At 40.2% G+C, this 15,980-nt stretch overlaps 1 protein-coding gene across 5 annotated transcripts in view; it reads right to left on the reverse strand.

Moving 5' to 3' along the window:
- Window positions 1-15,980, reverse strand: part of FHOD3 (formin homology 2 domain containing 3) — a gene marked incomplete at both ends in the record, with an annotated part of 515,230 nt that overhangs the window by 34,820 nt on the left and 464,430 nt on the right. For all 5 annotated transcript variants that reach the window (XM_080714776.1, XM_080714775.1, XM_080714774.1 and 2 more), the window contains one exon: window positions 10,091-10,249. In XM_080714776.1, coding sequence (XP_080570902.1) covers window positions 10,091-10,249 — 159 coding nt within the window. The remainder of the gene's footprint in view (window positions 1-10,090; window positions 10,250-15,980) is intronic.

Consider the following 15,980-nt stretch of genomic DNA (forward strand, 5'->3'; position numbering starts at 1 on the left):
GCAGGTCTCACTAAGTTGCAGAGGGCTTTACTAAGTAGCTGACACTGTCCATAAACCAAGATCCTCTGGTCTCAGCCTCCTGAATGCTAGGATTACAAGCATGTACCACCACACCCAGCTAGTGATTAGATGTTTTTGAAAGGTAAAATTTCCCTTGTCTACTTTGACCATTCCTCTATCACACACACACACACACACACACACACACACACACACAACACACACACTCACACACACAAATAAAGTAAAATATAAAATAATAAAATGAGAGAGATGACCATCACACAGACTAGAAAGGAAAATGTAAAACTGTTCTTATTTGCAGATGATATGATTGTTTGTAAAGAAAAAGTTGTAAAGAATCTACAAAAAAATCTTAAGCAAAGTGAGTTTAATAATGTTGCATTATATAAGGCCAGTACACAAAATTCATTTTATTTTTATATATTAATAATAGATAAAACTTTTTAAAGTGCTATTATATAATGAAAAACATAGGTGATAAATCTAAGAACTAGTGTACAGGATCTGTATGATAGAAACTAAAAAATTCAGATGAACGCATTCAAAGAAGACCTTAAAAATGGAGAGATATACTGTGTTCATGGATTAGGAGACTCAGTTAAAATTAAAAAATGTTAATTTTCAGAGACCGATCTTCATATTTAATTCAATAGCAATCAAAATACAAGCATGATTTTTAAAAGTTATATAGAAAGAAACAATTCAAATAACCAGAATGAATTGGAAAAGAAATAACCTTGGAGGAACCATACCACCGACTTTAATAACTATAAAACTGTAATAATTAGGACAGTGTGGCATTGGTGCAAAGATAGACATAAAATCGAATGGAACAAAAAAAATAGGCCAAAAAATGTGACAGACAAATATGGCCCACTGATTTTGACAAAGGCACAAGGGCTAGTCAATGGAGAAAAGATAGTATTTTTAACAACTGGTGTTGAAACAACTGAATTCCATATGTGAAAAAATGAATTTCTTTTTTTTTTTTTTTGGTGGTACTGGGGTTCCTGGAAGCCCTTCTACCTCCGGGCTACACTCCCAGACCTATTTTTTACATTTTCATTTTGGAAACAGGGTCTCCTAAGCCAGCACGCGCGGCTGGCTTCGAACCTGCGGGATCCTCCTGTCTCTGCCTCCCAAGCGCGGGGATTACAAGCATGCGCCACCACGCCCGGCCGAAAAGATGAATTTCAACTTAAGCCTTTCACCTTATGCATAAACTCAAAATAGAACATGGACAAGTGTAAAATGTAAGATTAAAACTTTTAGAAGGAAATATATGAGAAAAATATCATGACCCATGTGAGACACAAAATTCTTAAGCATGATACAAAAAGAAGCTAAGAAACTGAACTTCATCAAAATTAAAGTTTTTCACTCAGTGAAAGACACTTTTTATTTATTTGGTATTGGGGATTGAACACAGGGCATTCTACCTCTGACCTATTCCCCTAACCCTACTTTTTATTTTGAAATAGGTTTTTGCTAAGTTGATGAGGGCCTTGCTAAGTTGCTGAAACTGGCCTCAAACATACGATCCTCCAGTCTCAGCCTCCAAAGTACAGGAATGACAGGTGTGTGCTACCATGCCAAGCTAATACTCTGTTAAAGAGAATGAAGATATGAGTTATAGCTCATCACAAAATTATACACAGAGGTTACTCTATAACCATATAATTCCATTTCTGGGTATTTATTCTACAAAAATGAAAATCTATGTTCACACAAAAACTTTTTTTTGTGGTACTGGGGTTCCTGGAAACCCTTCTACTTCCGGGCCACACTCCCAGACCTATTTTTTTTTATATTTTTATTTGGAAACAGGGTCTCTTAAACCAGCGCAGCTGGCTTCAAACCTGCGCGATCCTCCTGTCTCCACCTCCCAAGTGCAGAGATTACAGGTGTGCGCCACCACGCCTGGCCACAAAAACTTTTATATGAATATTTGAAACAGCTTTATACATAACTGCCAAAAACTATTGAGTTAAACATTTTTCCATGGAAGAATAGATAAATAAGTTGTGGTACATCTTTACTATAGAATAGTGCTCAGAAATAAAAAGAAGCTGTAGATAAATACACACTGCTTTGGCTGAAGCTCAAAGACATATTGAGTGGAAGAACTAAATCGCAAAAGGTTATACACCACATAGTTCCATTATGTGATATTTCTTTTTTTTTGTTGGGTACATTGTAATTTTACAATATATTGTGGTATATAGTGTCAAAAAATATACGCACATGGGCTGTTGGTGCTCTTCTTCCACCCAGTCTTCCCCGATCTTCTCTGCGCATGTCTTTGAAATTGGAATTGGTAATTTTATATACATTCATAGAATTATTTCAACTATTATATTATTTATGATTTCATGCTCCCCTCCATTTCCTAATCCCCCTCTTTTGGAATCTTTACTTATCTATCTGATGTTGCCCTTATTTACAAATATCTCTCTAGTTTCCATTGAAACAGCAATAAAAGCTCTCTCATCAAAGAAAGTCCAGACCCAGATGGATTCCCAGATGAATTCTACAAGAACTTTATAGAAGAACTAAGTCCAATGCTCCTCAAATTATTCTGTGAAATAGAAAGAGAAAACTAACAAACTCATTCTTATGAAGCCAGCATCACCTTAATCCCCAAGCCAAATAATGTACCACAAGAAAATTACTGACCAGTATCATTGATGAACATAGATGCAAAAATTCTCAACAAAATATTAAAAATTCACATTCAACATTATCAAGAAAATAGTTCATCATAAGCATCCCAGGGATACAAGGCTGATTCAACATACGTAAATCAATAAATGTAATTCACCACATTAATAGAGATAAGGACAAAAAACACGATTATCTAAAAAAGCAGAAAAATCATTTGGCAAAATCTAACACCCTTTCATGATAAAATCATTGAGGAAATTAGGAATAGAAGAAGCCAACAATGACATCATAAGGGTTATATACAATAAACCCAAAGCTAGCATCATTATGAATGAGGAAAAACTGACAGAATTTCACATAATATGAGGAATAAGACAGAATACTCACTGTCATCATTCTTATTTAACATAGTATTCAAAACCTAGTCTCAGTAATAAGACAGGAAAAAGAAATCAAAGAAATACAAAGAAGAAAATAAAACTAAAACCATCTTTGTTTGCTGATGATATGATACTTTATTTAGAAGACCCCAAATCTTAACCAAAAGACTACAAGAGGTGATAAATAGTTTCAACAAAAAATAGCAGAATACAAAATCAGCCTGCAAAAATCATTAGCATTCCTTTACACCAATCATAAATCCACTGAAAAAGAAATAAAAAACACAATTCCATTCACAATAATCTCTAAAAAGATAAAATACTTAAGAATAAATTTAACCAATGAGGTGAAAAAACTTTGCATAAAAATTGTAAATCACTAAAGAAAGAAACTGAAGATTTTAGAAGACAGTAAGACCTTCTATGCTCTTAGACAAGCAGAATAAATATAATCAAAATGGCCATCTTACCAAAAGCAATCTATACATTCAATGAAATCCTTATCAAAATACCATCATTTTTCACCAATCTAGAGAAATCAGTTATAAAATTCATAAGGAAAAACAAAAGATTCAGAATAGCTAAAGCAATTTCCAGCAATAAGAACCATGCCAGAGGCCATATTTGAAGTCTGTATTTGAAGGCTTTATCTGAAGTCACCTGACTTAAATTATACTACAAATAGATACTACAAAACAGCATGGCATCGGCACAAAAACAGACACAAAGACCAAGGTAACAGAAGACTCAGAAACAAAATCCTATATCTATAACCAGTTGATCTTTCACAAAGGTGCCCAAACCATACAATGGAGAAAAGGACAGTTGTTTCAACAAACGGTGTTGGGAAAATTGGCTATCAATATGTAGAAAAATGTTATTATATCATATTATATCATATTATAACCTGCACAAAAGTCAACTCTAGATAGGTCAAAGACCAGGAAATTAGACCAGAAACTTTGAAATGGCTAGAAGAGGACATAGGACGAACACTCCAAAATTATAGAAGCTTCCTTAATAAGACCCTGAAAGCTCAGGAAATTAACAAGAATTAACAAGTAGGATAGCATTAAGTTAGAAAGCTTCTGTGTAGCAAAGAAAACCATCATGAATCTACAGAAAGCTGGGCTTGGTGGCACATGCTTGTAATCCCAGTACTTGGTAGACTGAGACAGGAGGATCACAGATTTATGGCCAGCCTCAGCTACGTAGTGAGGCCATCCACAACTTTGTGAGACTTTGTTTCAAAATAAAGAATAAAAAATAGGGCTGGGAGGTATAGTTCAGAGGTAGAATGTCCCTGGGTTCAATCTCCAATACCAAAAAAAAATACACACACACACACACACACACACACACACACACACATACACACACATATATATATATAGCCTACAGAATGGGAGAAGATCTCCACCACCTATGTGACATTCTTCAAAAGATGAAACCACAGTGATGCTAAACTTATCAGTGGTTGCTAGGGGCTAAGGATGGGACCGAGTGTACAATTACAACAGGGTGCAAAAGAGCTATATGGGGAGATGGGATTGTTTGAAACCTGGGTTGCAGTTGTTTCATGAATTTATACGTTTTAAAACCCCTAGCACTATATACAAAAAAAAAAATCAACCTTATTCTATACTAGCTCAAGGCATCAAAAATAAGTAACAAAATAAACTGGATATTTGACATCAGTCACCCACTAAGCAGATGTGTATACATGTGCCCCCAGACGTATCCAGGTGGGGTGAGTTTGAGGAGAGTGTCAACAGGCAGGGCTGTCTCTAGTTTATCAGAAGCCCGTGATGCAAAGCTTTGAAGGCTGGTGTTCTGTGCTGTAGTCAGAGTTAAGCTGCAGGTGACAGCTGGTGAGCCCTCAGATACATCCCCTTCTATCTTGTTCTTCAGCATGGCTTCAAACACTGAGGCTACATAGGTATAAGTTGAGCATCAGGAGAAATATTTAGCAACAGTGCTTCTTGCCTACTGCCTGGCTCATGCCTCACTATCCACACAGATGGCATTAAAAATAAAACAATTCAAGTAGATTTCACTTTAGAAATATCCATGATTTGAACTCCACTAGCTTTCAAAATAAAAACTTTTGTCTTTAAATTCCCTTAATGTTTAAATTGTTGGGCATGGCATGAATCTCCAAATAGAAAGCTGTGGACACCTTTTATAACCTTAAGAAGGCACAGTCCTGCAATGATTTCATTGCTGTGGTCCTTTGAAAAAGTAATAAAAGGTTTTTAGCTTTTTTTTTCTTGGACTAATTTAAACCATTTGCTCACTGTTGAAGGCTTATGAGGTTGCCATCTACCAGTTTATTTTTTTTACACACTACTGACAATAAAAATAGTCATCAGGCAGTGTAAGAGGTCAAAGCCTCCTCCTGTGAACTGATGGCCCCTTTTCCTATGATCAAACAATAAGGGATGAATACAGTGTAAGGCAACATCTTCAGCTTGCTCTTCTAACACGTCAATAGGTTTATTGATGATCTTACAATCACCATTTAGTTTTGCAAAAAAGAAACAACAAACAAGACTGATATGTGACAGCCTTGGTGCTTTTAGTGTTCTCCTTGTGTCTCCTAGTATTGCTCTAAGTATACTTGCTTTTTTATCTGAAAACCATATTTCAAAGACAAAAATATCTCTTTTTATGGACTCAAACACAATTGGGTTTGACCATTTCATTTGCTTCTAGAAGAGACCATAAGAAATAATTATTTTGATTTTGGACAGAACCCCGCTACAGCTTTGGATAAGAATCTTCTGTGAGGATTTGGGCGATGAGGGCAGAGAGAGCTAGAGAATTTAGGACTGAACCTGGTTGGTACACAACTTGTGTATTCTCACAAGAAAATGGTGCTCCATCTATGTACTTACTTCCATGTAGCAATGTTAGGAAAAAAACTTCTAAATTCCAAATCATCTTGACAGTGTCTTCTTTCATTCTTACAAGTACTCAGTGAGGAAGTTGAGGCAGAAATCATCATCAGTATCACAGATAAAATGATTTAGCTGAAGCATGGTTGGGACAAAAACAAGGCAGAGCTAGAGAACAACCTAGAAAACTGCTCCTCATTTCCTAGCACCATTTCTATAGTTCACCAGAATTTAACTACAAATGCAAATCATCAGAGAATTCTGGTTCCCCTAATCCAACTAACTATGGGTGGACATATCGGTGTGTGTCCAACACCCACTTTGGAACCTGAGGACAAGCCTTATCCACACAAACTGCTTTGGAAGGCACTATAGCTGTACATGTATAGCTAGAGAAAATGTCTTTTTCCAGGATGCTGATAGGCCTAGGAGCCAAATTCAGCCAAGTTAAATGTCATGTAGGACTATTCAAATATACTACCCTCTGAGTACACAGAGACTCTGAAAAATTATAAAAGCAAAGGGAGAAAAAACAGTAACTCTTCATAATTACATTTGTGAGGGTTTGGTGACATTTTCTTGGGAAAATATCATTTATGCTCCTTAGAGATAATCTTAAAATAATTTTCTTACATTTAATATTCTTGTTATAGACTACTTCCTTAATAAAGCACAACAAACCCAGATACATACCATTGGTTGCTAAGCAAAGCCACAGGATGTCATTTAATACATCCTAACTGCATTTAGGTACACAGAGTTTTCAAATGACCCTATTAAGTCATGGTGCCGTGCCAGGATGCATGTATCCAAGAAGCAGATGGGTTGGCTACAGGCCCTCTGGACATTAACTGGAAATCTTATTAGCAAAGATCTGTAAGTTCACAATTGCCATTTCTTCTCAGTTTCAATTTAACTCTTGAACAACTAGCTGACAGAATAAGCTCTGAGTACTGTCCAACACATGGATCTAGATCTTCTAAGCCCCTCCAGTCTCTGAGATCAATGGTCAGACACAATAGATGATGTCAGAATGCCCTGGATTCCACATTATTCTAGAGAGCTGTTTCCACTGATGTCTTACCAGCCATGCCTAAAAAGTGCTGAGAGATACACAGTCTCTGGATTCACACAAGCAATCTTTAGATCTTGGTTTCTTGACCAGACGATTTTGCCTCCGGAAAAAGTTTAACAGTGTCTGGAGTCACTTTGAGCTAAGAATCAAGGTCAGGGGTGGGGCGGAGTGTGTGTGCTGCCTTCTAGTGAGTAGATACTAGAGATGCTGCTGAACTTCCTGAAATGCACAGGAAAACCCCTAGCAAAGACTGTCCAATTCTGAGCATCAATGGTGTTGAGTTTGAGCATCCTTGCTTTAGGATAAAACTGATAAAAATGTTGTAACTCCAAGTTACTAAGTATGAATTTACTAAGGACTTGTGACACATTCAAATATTGGTAAGAATTTATCAGTGCTTCTGTAGCTTGTTTTGGGGTTTTTTTTTTTTTGCTTCACTTCAAATTGTTGTGTAAGTCAGCTACTCCTGGGCAAAAGATGGCTGGCAGAGCTGTGAGTTGCTCTGTGTAGCTTCCTGCAAGCTTCTCAATCCCCTTTCAGAGTCCCTCTCATTCTTTGTGGTTTACAGTCCAGACCTCCCCTGGCCCGCCATCCCCAAGCATGAGGCCACCCTGTGAATGCAGGATTTATACCACACATTCTACTCCACCTGTCGTGGGCCTGTGAAGTTGCCACGGACTAATATTTGGACTTACTTCCCTCATCTTTAAGTCAGGGAGAACAGCAGTATGTATTCCACCAGTTTTTCATGAAAATTTGTGTATACCTATCTGGTGCCCAGCCCACAAAAAGAAAAGTGTGAACATCAGCCTGTACTTTGTTGTTTTGTTATTATTCCTTTATACCAAGCAGCATTCTTATTAAAATTCCTTCTTGGATCAAAAGGGTGCTCAAATGGCAATAGGCCAGACAGGGAAAATCTAAATCATTCTAACGTGATTTAGAAAATCATTCTAAAATCTGAATAATTTTTTGCATCTGAAACTTTCTTCACTTTAGAAGAGCTACATTACAGGAAAGAACAAAGGCAAAGGCCAAAGGAATTGCTCTCTCCTGATGGACTTTCAAGTCCTCTTGACAAGGAAGGGAAATATTTTTAAAAGAAGAAGTCGTCATTTTTTCCTGAATCAGGCTGGTTCTGGCTGAACATGAAGCTTCCCCACATGTGAATCTGAGCTTTTGCAATCTCTAAAGGACCTTGGTAAGTAAATAAGATGGTCAGAGCCCATTCCTGCTTCTCCTCCATGAAGAAGCACTTGGTTGGTCCAGGTTCACCCAATGGTAGCCCCTTGCTTGTCTAGAGGACCCCAGAGAGGGGCTGCCTCAATGTTTCTCTGTCTTTCCCTGTTGTCATCTGGCTTAATCCTTTATATCCCACCCACCCTACCATATGCCCTGGATATACAGCCTGCCTGCCTACAGGGCTTGGAGCATGGTTTCCCCTTTTGTCAGGAAGGACATTCACTTCCATTCTTGTTCCTAGAACACAGTATATGTGCTTCTCATAGTAGAGATTTTTAGGCCCCCTGTGGGTGTCTAGGACTACTATAAACAATGTACCGCAAACTGGGCAGCCACACACCACATAGATTTACCCTCTCACAGTTCTAAAAGTCAGAAGTCCATAATCAAGGCCTTAGCAGGCCCATGCTCTCTCTGAAGGCTGGAGGAGGGAACGGCTTGCCCTCAACCCTTAGCACTTATTGGCTGCTGGACACACACTCTAATGTCTGCCTCAGTTATCACATGGTGTTCTGTTTGTTCTCTCTTCAAATGGCATTCTCCTCTCTGTGTCTATGTCCAAATGTTCCTCTTCTTATAAGAATACCAGTCATCAGATTTATAGTCCATCCTAATCCAATATGGCCTCACCTTAACTTGATTATACCTACAAGATCCTATTTTTAGTAAAGTCACATTCTGGAGACAGGCATGAATTTTGGGGGATACTATTCAACCCAGTACAGGCAACTAGAGGCCCCTTTCAAATATACAAAGGCATGCCTGGCCTTATTGTTTCAGAGCCCTGCACATATTGAATGTCCACCAATCCCTTCAAAACTCAGAAGTGTGGGTGAGTCTGGCATGGCAGCCAAGCCCTTCCTCGCTTTTCTGGCAAAGGTCTGGTATCCGGCTTCACTGGCTCTTACGTTTGAGTCTTTCAAATCAGGCTGTTCATGAATGGCATGAATGAACCCCAATCATGGGGACGCTTTAAAAAGTTTGCAGTTCCTTGCCAGTAAGAGGATGGGTTTCACCCAATGTCACAAAACAGTGTCCCCAGATTTCTTGCTCTTGACTAAGTATGCTCTTGAGCTATATAACCTCTCTGGGAATCTGTAGGCTGGTCATTAGCTCCACTAACTCTTCTTCATTATTACAATAAGATATTTCACCTGCTACCAACTGGCACTAGCCCATGGTGAAGACAGGACATGACAGGGTAGAATCATGGAAAGCCAGGCATAGCAGGTCAATCATGGCTCCAGCTGGGCCACCCAGGAGCCACACAGTCAGAGCATGTCACCCAGTTTCTCTCTTTGACATTCAGACCAACAAGTGCTACAGCCTTGGGTGGCTTGGTTCTCCAGATTATCAAAGAAAGTACATCTCTACATATCTCAACAAGTGCCAGAAGAGAAACAGAGTCCTTTACGTGGATGTGAGTACTTATTGAGAACACTGTATTTTCAGGCATCTTCTAAACATATTTGGTGTGAAATTATGTGAAAAAAGACCCTTGGGTCCTCCTAACAAGGTTATGAGGTCATGATAGTCTTTTATTATTTCAAAGTAGACAGAGGGTAATCAGAGGTAGGTCTATAAGTGAACCACAGAGTCAGGATCTCTGAACTTCAAAGGCAAATATTCCATTCTCCTCATGGAATAAAGATGAAAAGACTATTATTCACATTAGTCAGAGTTTGGTTAAAAACAAAAATGGCAAGCCATCTTGTGAAGAAAAGTCATAATGGACGCAAAAATGTGATGTACATTTCATGCACGTGATAAACTACAGAACACAAACAATGCTTGAGAGGTTCCCTTACCTCGATACCTTCTTTGTTTAAGGCATATTCATCAAAATTCAGAATGGCTATCTTAATCGTTCTTGGAGGGGGCAGCACCGTCAGACCAATATTGATAGCGTTGCTCCTCTTGGAATCTAGAACGATGATCTCCTGCCTCTTCCCATCTGCAGCAGTTTTCTTGGTGGTAAAACAAGGAAAATCAAAGATTAATATATCAGCTTGGGTCTGTTCTGTGTTTTATTATTAAAAGCAAACTTGCTACTTGAGAGATAAAACAAAGAGCTAAAATTCAGCTCAGGCAAGGACTGGCTACTGTTGCTCAGCTCAGAAGAAAGAGATCAAGGATTAAGCCCTGAGAAGCTGCCAACCTTGGAACTTCATGAGTCAGACACGTTACAAAATAAAATTGATTTTCCTTCAATTGGGAACAATATGATATTTTGCAAGTAAAAAGTGTGGGTTTTTTCCATAAAAGCAGAGAATACAAAGCTAAAACCTTTCAGAGTTCCTTTTCTATGGGCTGTGGGCTGTCAGAATGTATCTTGTTTGCCCCAGTGCATGTGGTGTGTGCACAGAGAAGTCAATACATGAAATGAGAAGACAGGACCAATGAGGAAAATCCAGCATGGCTAGACCATCACACCTTCCAGATCCCTGGCTGCAACGTCTCAAGGAACCCCTCACCATTCAAATATCCTACATCCTTCAGACCAGAGCACCTCCACCTTTTTGTCACACAAAGACATTGTGTGTGGCGAGGAGACATCAAGGCAGAGAAATAAAATGTACACTGATGAATAGGACTGAGAGACAAGCAGGCTGAGAGGCCAGGAGGAGACCTGGGAACAAGGGGTATCTTGGCATCCTTGCAGTGCCCTTGTGTGTGGTTCCCTGCCAGCCTGGGTGCCCCCACAGACAAACCCTGAGCCTCTCTTATGCTTGGGCCACTGCGTGGCTAGAACTCAGTAAGTATGTGTTATAGACCAAATGTGTGTTAACCCACACCCTTTCATATGTTGAAGTCCTACCTCCCAGTATAATAGTATTTAAAATTGAAAATTACTGCTTTTGGAAGTACTTATTGTAGGGAGGTCATAAGGGTGAGGGCCTTCTGATGGGTATCATTCTAAGAAGAGGCCAGCATCTAGCTCCCTCTGTCCACCACACAGCAAGAAGGTAGCCGTTTGGAAGCCAGGAAGAGAGCCCTCCCAGGGAACCAACTTGGCCAGCATCTTGCTTTTAGACTTCCAAGCCTCCAGATACAAGAAATATTTTTTGGTTATTTAAGCCAACAGATCCACAGGATTTTATTATGGCAGCCCCAGCAGACCAGACAGTGTGTGAGGTGCTGAGCCCGCACTTGTCACCACCTAGAGCTGTGACTACAGGCTCCCTCTCCACTCTCCCCTTTGGCTTTTGGGAAGTACAGGTGGCAATGGAGACAAGTAGGGAGGAGACCTGGCTCAGCAAGCCCACTGCTCATGCTCAAAATCAACTGGGAGGATGACTATTCCGAGTCATACCTAGGGTGACAGAGTGCCTCTCCTGAAGAAAAGACACACTCGGCAGGTGATGGATGTGCTCACTGCACAAGGGGGTCCAACTGTAGGCCACCTATAGCTCACCTGGTGGAGAAGTGGGCCAGGGTCTGTAAGAGTTGATACTTGATCTAGGTCCTGAGGAATATCTGGTATCTATTTTGCAGTCTGAGATAAAGGTAAAGGGATATGAAGCAGTTTTGTCAAGGTTGTTGGGAATTTCCAGGGATGAGGATGGAGGTTCGATGAGGTCACCTCCTGGAAGAGCCAGCCTGGGGCCTCTGATGACACTCTGCAGCCAGGCCTCTGCCAATCAGCTGACTGCCACTCAGGAGCTGGCCAAACCTTCTCCTCTGATGCAGGGAATGTGGCTGGGCCTGGGAGCAGCTGACCCTCTGGAAAGGCTGGTCTGGGGCAACACTAGTAATGAGGAGCCATCAAAGAGAATCAGACTAGAGTCCTAGTGAGGTTCTCCTGGGCCCGCCAAATCTAATTGCTCAAATTCTATTTTAGATCCTTAAATATGCATTTGGGAATAAACTCAAATTTCTTCATGAAGAAAACAACTGAAAGCAGTCCAGCTGTTTTGGGGCCTGGTGGCCAGGAGGGGCAATTCCTGTGGGTATAGTCACTGGTTTTGAACAAGGGCTCTCAAGGACATGTGGCATACACAACCCCCTCCCAAGGCAGACTTTATTTTCTCTATATTTCACCAAATAAAGTGAAAGTTCTCTGTTTAGCTTTTAGTTTTTAAATTTAAGTTTTATTTGGAAAACTAAGAAGGAAGGAGAAAGGTTTGAGAAAGTACAGAAACAGAAAATGAAAAAGGATGTTACAACCTGTGATGGTGACATTGGGGCCCTGGGGTGCCTACTTCCCCAGGCTCTCAGACAGCTACCCCAATCTATTTCCTCTTCTCTGATCATCACAACATTTACCTGTTCAAACCTTTGGTTGCCCAAAGCTGGCCCTGTGACTTAATTTTAGCATTGGTAGTCCTAAATTAAAAGAAATATAGTCAATAAGCCCCTCACCCTCTTTCTTCCTGGACCATGGACAGGAGGATTGGAAGTGCACCTGCAGACGCCATGGGACCATGAGGAAGAAGCCACATCATTGGCAGCAAGGATTCCCTGGGAGTATTTAGTTTTTGGCCTCCATAGTCCTTATCACTCTAAGGAGACTAGAGAGACACATGTGCAAGCACAGCTAGCCCAAGGAGGGAGCCTAGAGAGACACATGAGGAAAAGATGCTGCCTCTGGGAAGACAAAGCCTTAATGAATAGCTGCTTACAAACAGCTTGAGAGAGAAGCACCACTCAGAATTCAGCCTCTCCCCTGGCAGCCTGTGTCCACATGTGGCAAACAAACTGTACACACCTAGGTGGTGGCTCTGCCACTGATGTGCCCTGAGGCCCATTCTCAGGAGAGTGCAACTTACACACACACACACACACACACACACACACACACACACACACTGCCCTACGACCAGGGAGCAGCAAGCCTCTGAGCAGCTGAGACAACTCAAAGTGTCTGTTCACCTTATCAAAGCACTTCTATCCACAGCAGAAAGAAAAGGTAAGAACTAAAGAAACAGCTGGAATTGAACTATTCAATATCTGGATTTTAGCAAAGAAGTATTTAATTTAAATACTTAAATATTTTAATTCTTGGTCGGGCGTGGTGGCACAAGCTTGTAATCCCTGCGCTTGGGAGGCAGACAGGAGGATCGTGCAGGTTCGAAGCCAGCCGTGCTGGCTTAAGAGACCCTGTTTCCGAATAAAAGATATAAAATAGGTCTGGGAGTGTAGCTCAGAGGTAGAAGGGCTTCCAGGAACCCCAGTACCACCAAAAAATAAAATAAAAATTTAATTCTTGATAATTAAAATAAACTTCTACCCAATGATGCTAAACACCCCAGTGTCTTTTGGTCAATTATACCCAAGATGAGGGAATGAGTCAGGTAGGGAAATTCAACACCCTCCTTTCTTCCACAATCACCTAGAGCTGCATCTGTGTCCATGCTCAAGGATGAACAGTCATTGATTCAGATTCATTCCAAAGCCCCAGATGAGCAATAATAAATTTCACTATGTCTTTCTCACAGTCTCATGACAGTGCAATTACTGCCCACCCTTTCTTCACAAAGCCTCTCATGCCTGTTCCTCCTTCTACACTCGTGCAGCTTCTTCCCTGAGCCTGAATCCTCAGCACTCAGCCTCTTAGAACAGTCTACCATCAGCCTTATTGCATTTCTTTAATCAGAAAGCCATGATGATACTTTGGAGGCTGAGACAGGAGGATCGCATGTTTGCTGCTAGCCTCAGCTACTTAGTGAGGCCTTCCACAACTTAGTGAAACCCTGTTTCAAAATAAAGAATATAAAAACATGGCTGGAGGTATAGCTCAGAGGTAGAATGCCCCTAGGTTCAATCTCCAGTATTGAAGAAAACAAAGCCATGATGATTGTCCAAGTTTTACAATTAGAAAACTGGCCTATGATAGAAGATATAAGTCAAGAGTCACAGAAGGAATAATTGTACCTCTGCAGATGGTTCAAGAAATATAAATGCTCCCCTTAAGATATCTAGAAGAAAGGGGTGAGATATAATGGGCAAGAGGTAGAATAGGGTTGGGAAGAAGAAAGGAGGCAAGGCTTCTATGTCGGAAGTCAGAAAGTTGTTTTGCATTTGATAGGCAAACAAAGACCAGACACATGCCCACCCCCCAATAATACCTAAATAAGGAAATGAAACCAAAAATCTCTTGAAGTATCAATATAGGATAGGGCCTACTGAAAGAAAAGGGTTGAGAGTTTCTTGAATATAATAAAAGGACTTGAATAAATGAAGAACAACTTCTCCGAAATAGGAGGTCTTAATTTTGCAAGTATTTTGGAATCTCTGATACAACATAAATATTTATATTAATTCCAACAAATTTCCAATAAGATTTGCTTTTGGAATTAGAAAAATATATTCTGAAGTTAACATGAGAGAATATATCTATTTAACAAGTCAACAATATTCTTAAAAAGTAGTTATATGTAATATCTATACAATCAGCTATAAAAGATTATTATAAAAGTAGTATTCTATATAGCAAGGCACTCAAATAGCTGGAATAATAGAGAAGAATAGAACATACCATAGATAAGGCTCTTATAAATAGTCCAGAGCTTGCTTTATTTTTTTCTTTTTGTGTGGTACTGGGGATGAACCCAGAGGCATTTTACCTCCAACTGACACTCCCAGCCCTATTTTTTATTCTTTATTTTAAAACAGGGTCTCACAGATGGAATAACTGGAGAACATTATGTTGAGTTTAGTCAAGCACAAAAAGAGAAGGGACATATGTTTTCTCTAATATGCCCAAGCTAGGGAGTAGTGGTAATACCAGAGGTACTGCAGGGGAAATCTCAGTAGAGCTTGAATGGAAAGATAGGAGGGGAAGAAAGCTGAGGTTGTTCAATGGAGGAGCTACATACGAATATGTGTAATAGTATAAATATAACATGGTTAACCTGGACATTCTCTATTGGGAGGGGGGAAGGGAAATGGAGGGGAAAGGGCATGGAGCACAATCTAAATGTACACCACTTTCAATATGTTCCACTTATAAAAAAATAAAATAAAACAGGGTATCACTGAGTTGCACAGGGCCTCAATAAGTAGCTGAGTCTGGCTTTGAACCTGCGCAATCCTCCTGTCTCAGCCTCCCAAATGCTGGGATTACAAGCGTGCGCCACCATGCCCAGCTTGGTCCAGAGCTTTCTAACAAAGACACTAAGATTAGTGATCCAAAATCTAGCATAAAAGAGCAATTTCTAATATGGGATGAAAAAGTCAAACAAATCAAGATAGTGAGCGAACACTGAGACAGAGTGGCTGGGCAGACATCCTCCTTCTTAGGAAGACAAAAGGCCAGAGGAGAGCTCACGTGGAAATGCTTAAGGGTCCAAATGGCAGGGTGCATCATAGCCCAAAAGACCCTTTGCTAACTGAAGCATAGCTCCACTCCTGCTGACTGCAGTCTCAAGACATCATCAGTGATGGCTTAAGACCCCACAGCCTGAGCAGTGGCAGAGGAGGCTGGGAAACTAGCTCTGTCCTCTGACAGTCCCTGACTGGTTGACAATCTTTCCATGTTTATTTATTTATTGCCTCTCTCTGTTATTCCATGTACTGAAACAAATATAATCCGAGTACCTCTCAGGTACCTTGCCTAGTCTTCACATAACATTTTCAAGGAGACTAGCAAAAACTGCATATCTGTGGAGCTCCAGGAGGCCCCTGATACTGATGGTCAGCATTGGAGTAACAGGAAGTTAGAGCCACATTTGCAACAGAAGCCAAAGCCCCCTGTGC

The sequence above is a fragment of the Muscardinus avellanarius genome, assembly GCF_963383645.1.
Source record: "Muscardinus avellanarius genome assembly, chromosome: 17".
Classification (NCBI taxonomy): domain Eukaryota; kingdom Metazoa; phylum Chordata; class Mammalia; order Rodentia; family Gliridae; genus Muscardinus; species Muscardinus avellanarius.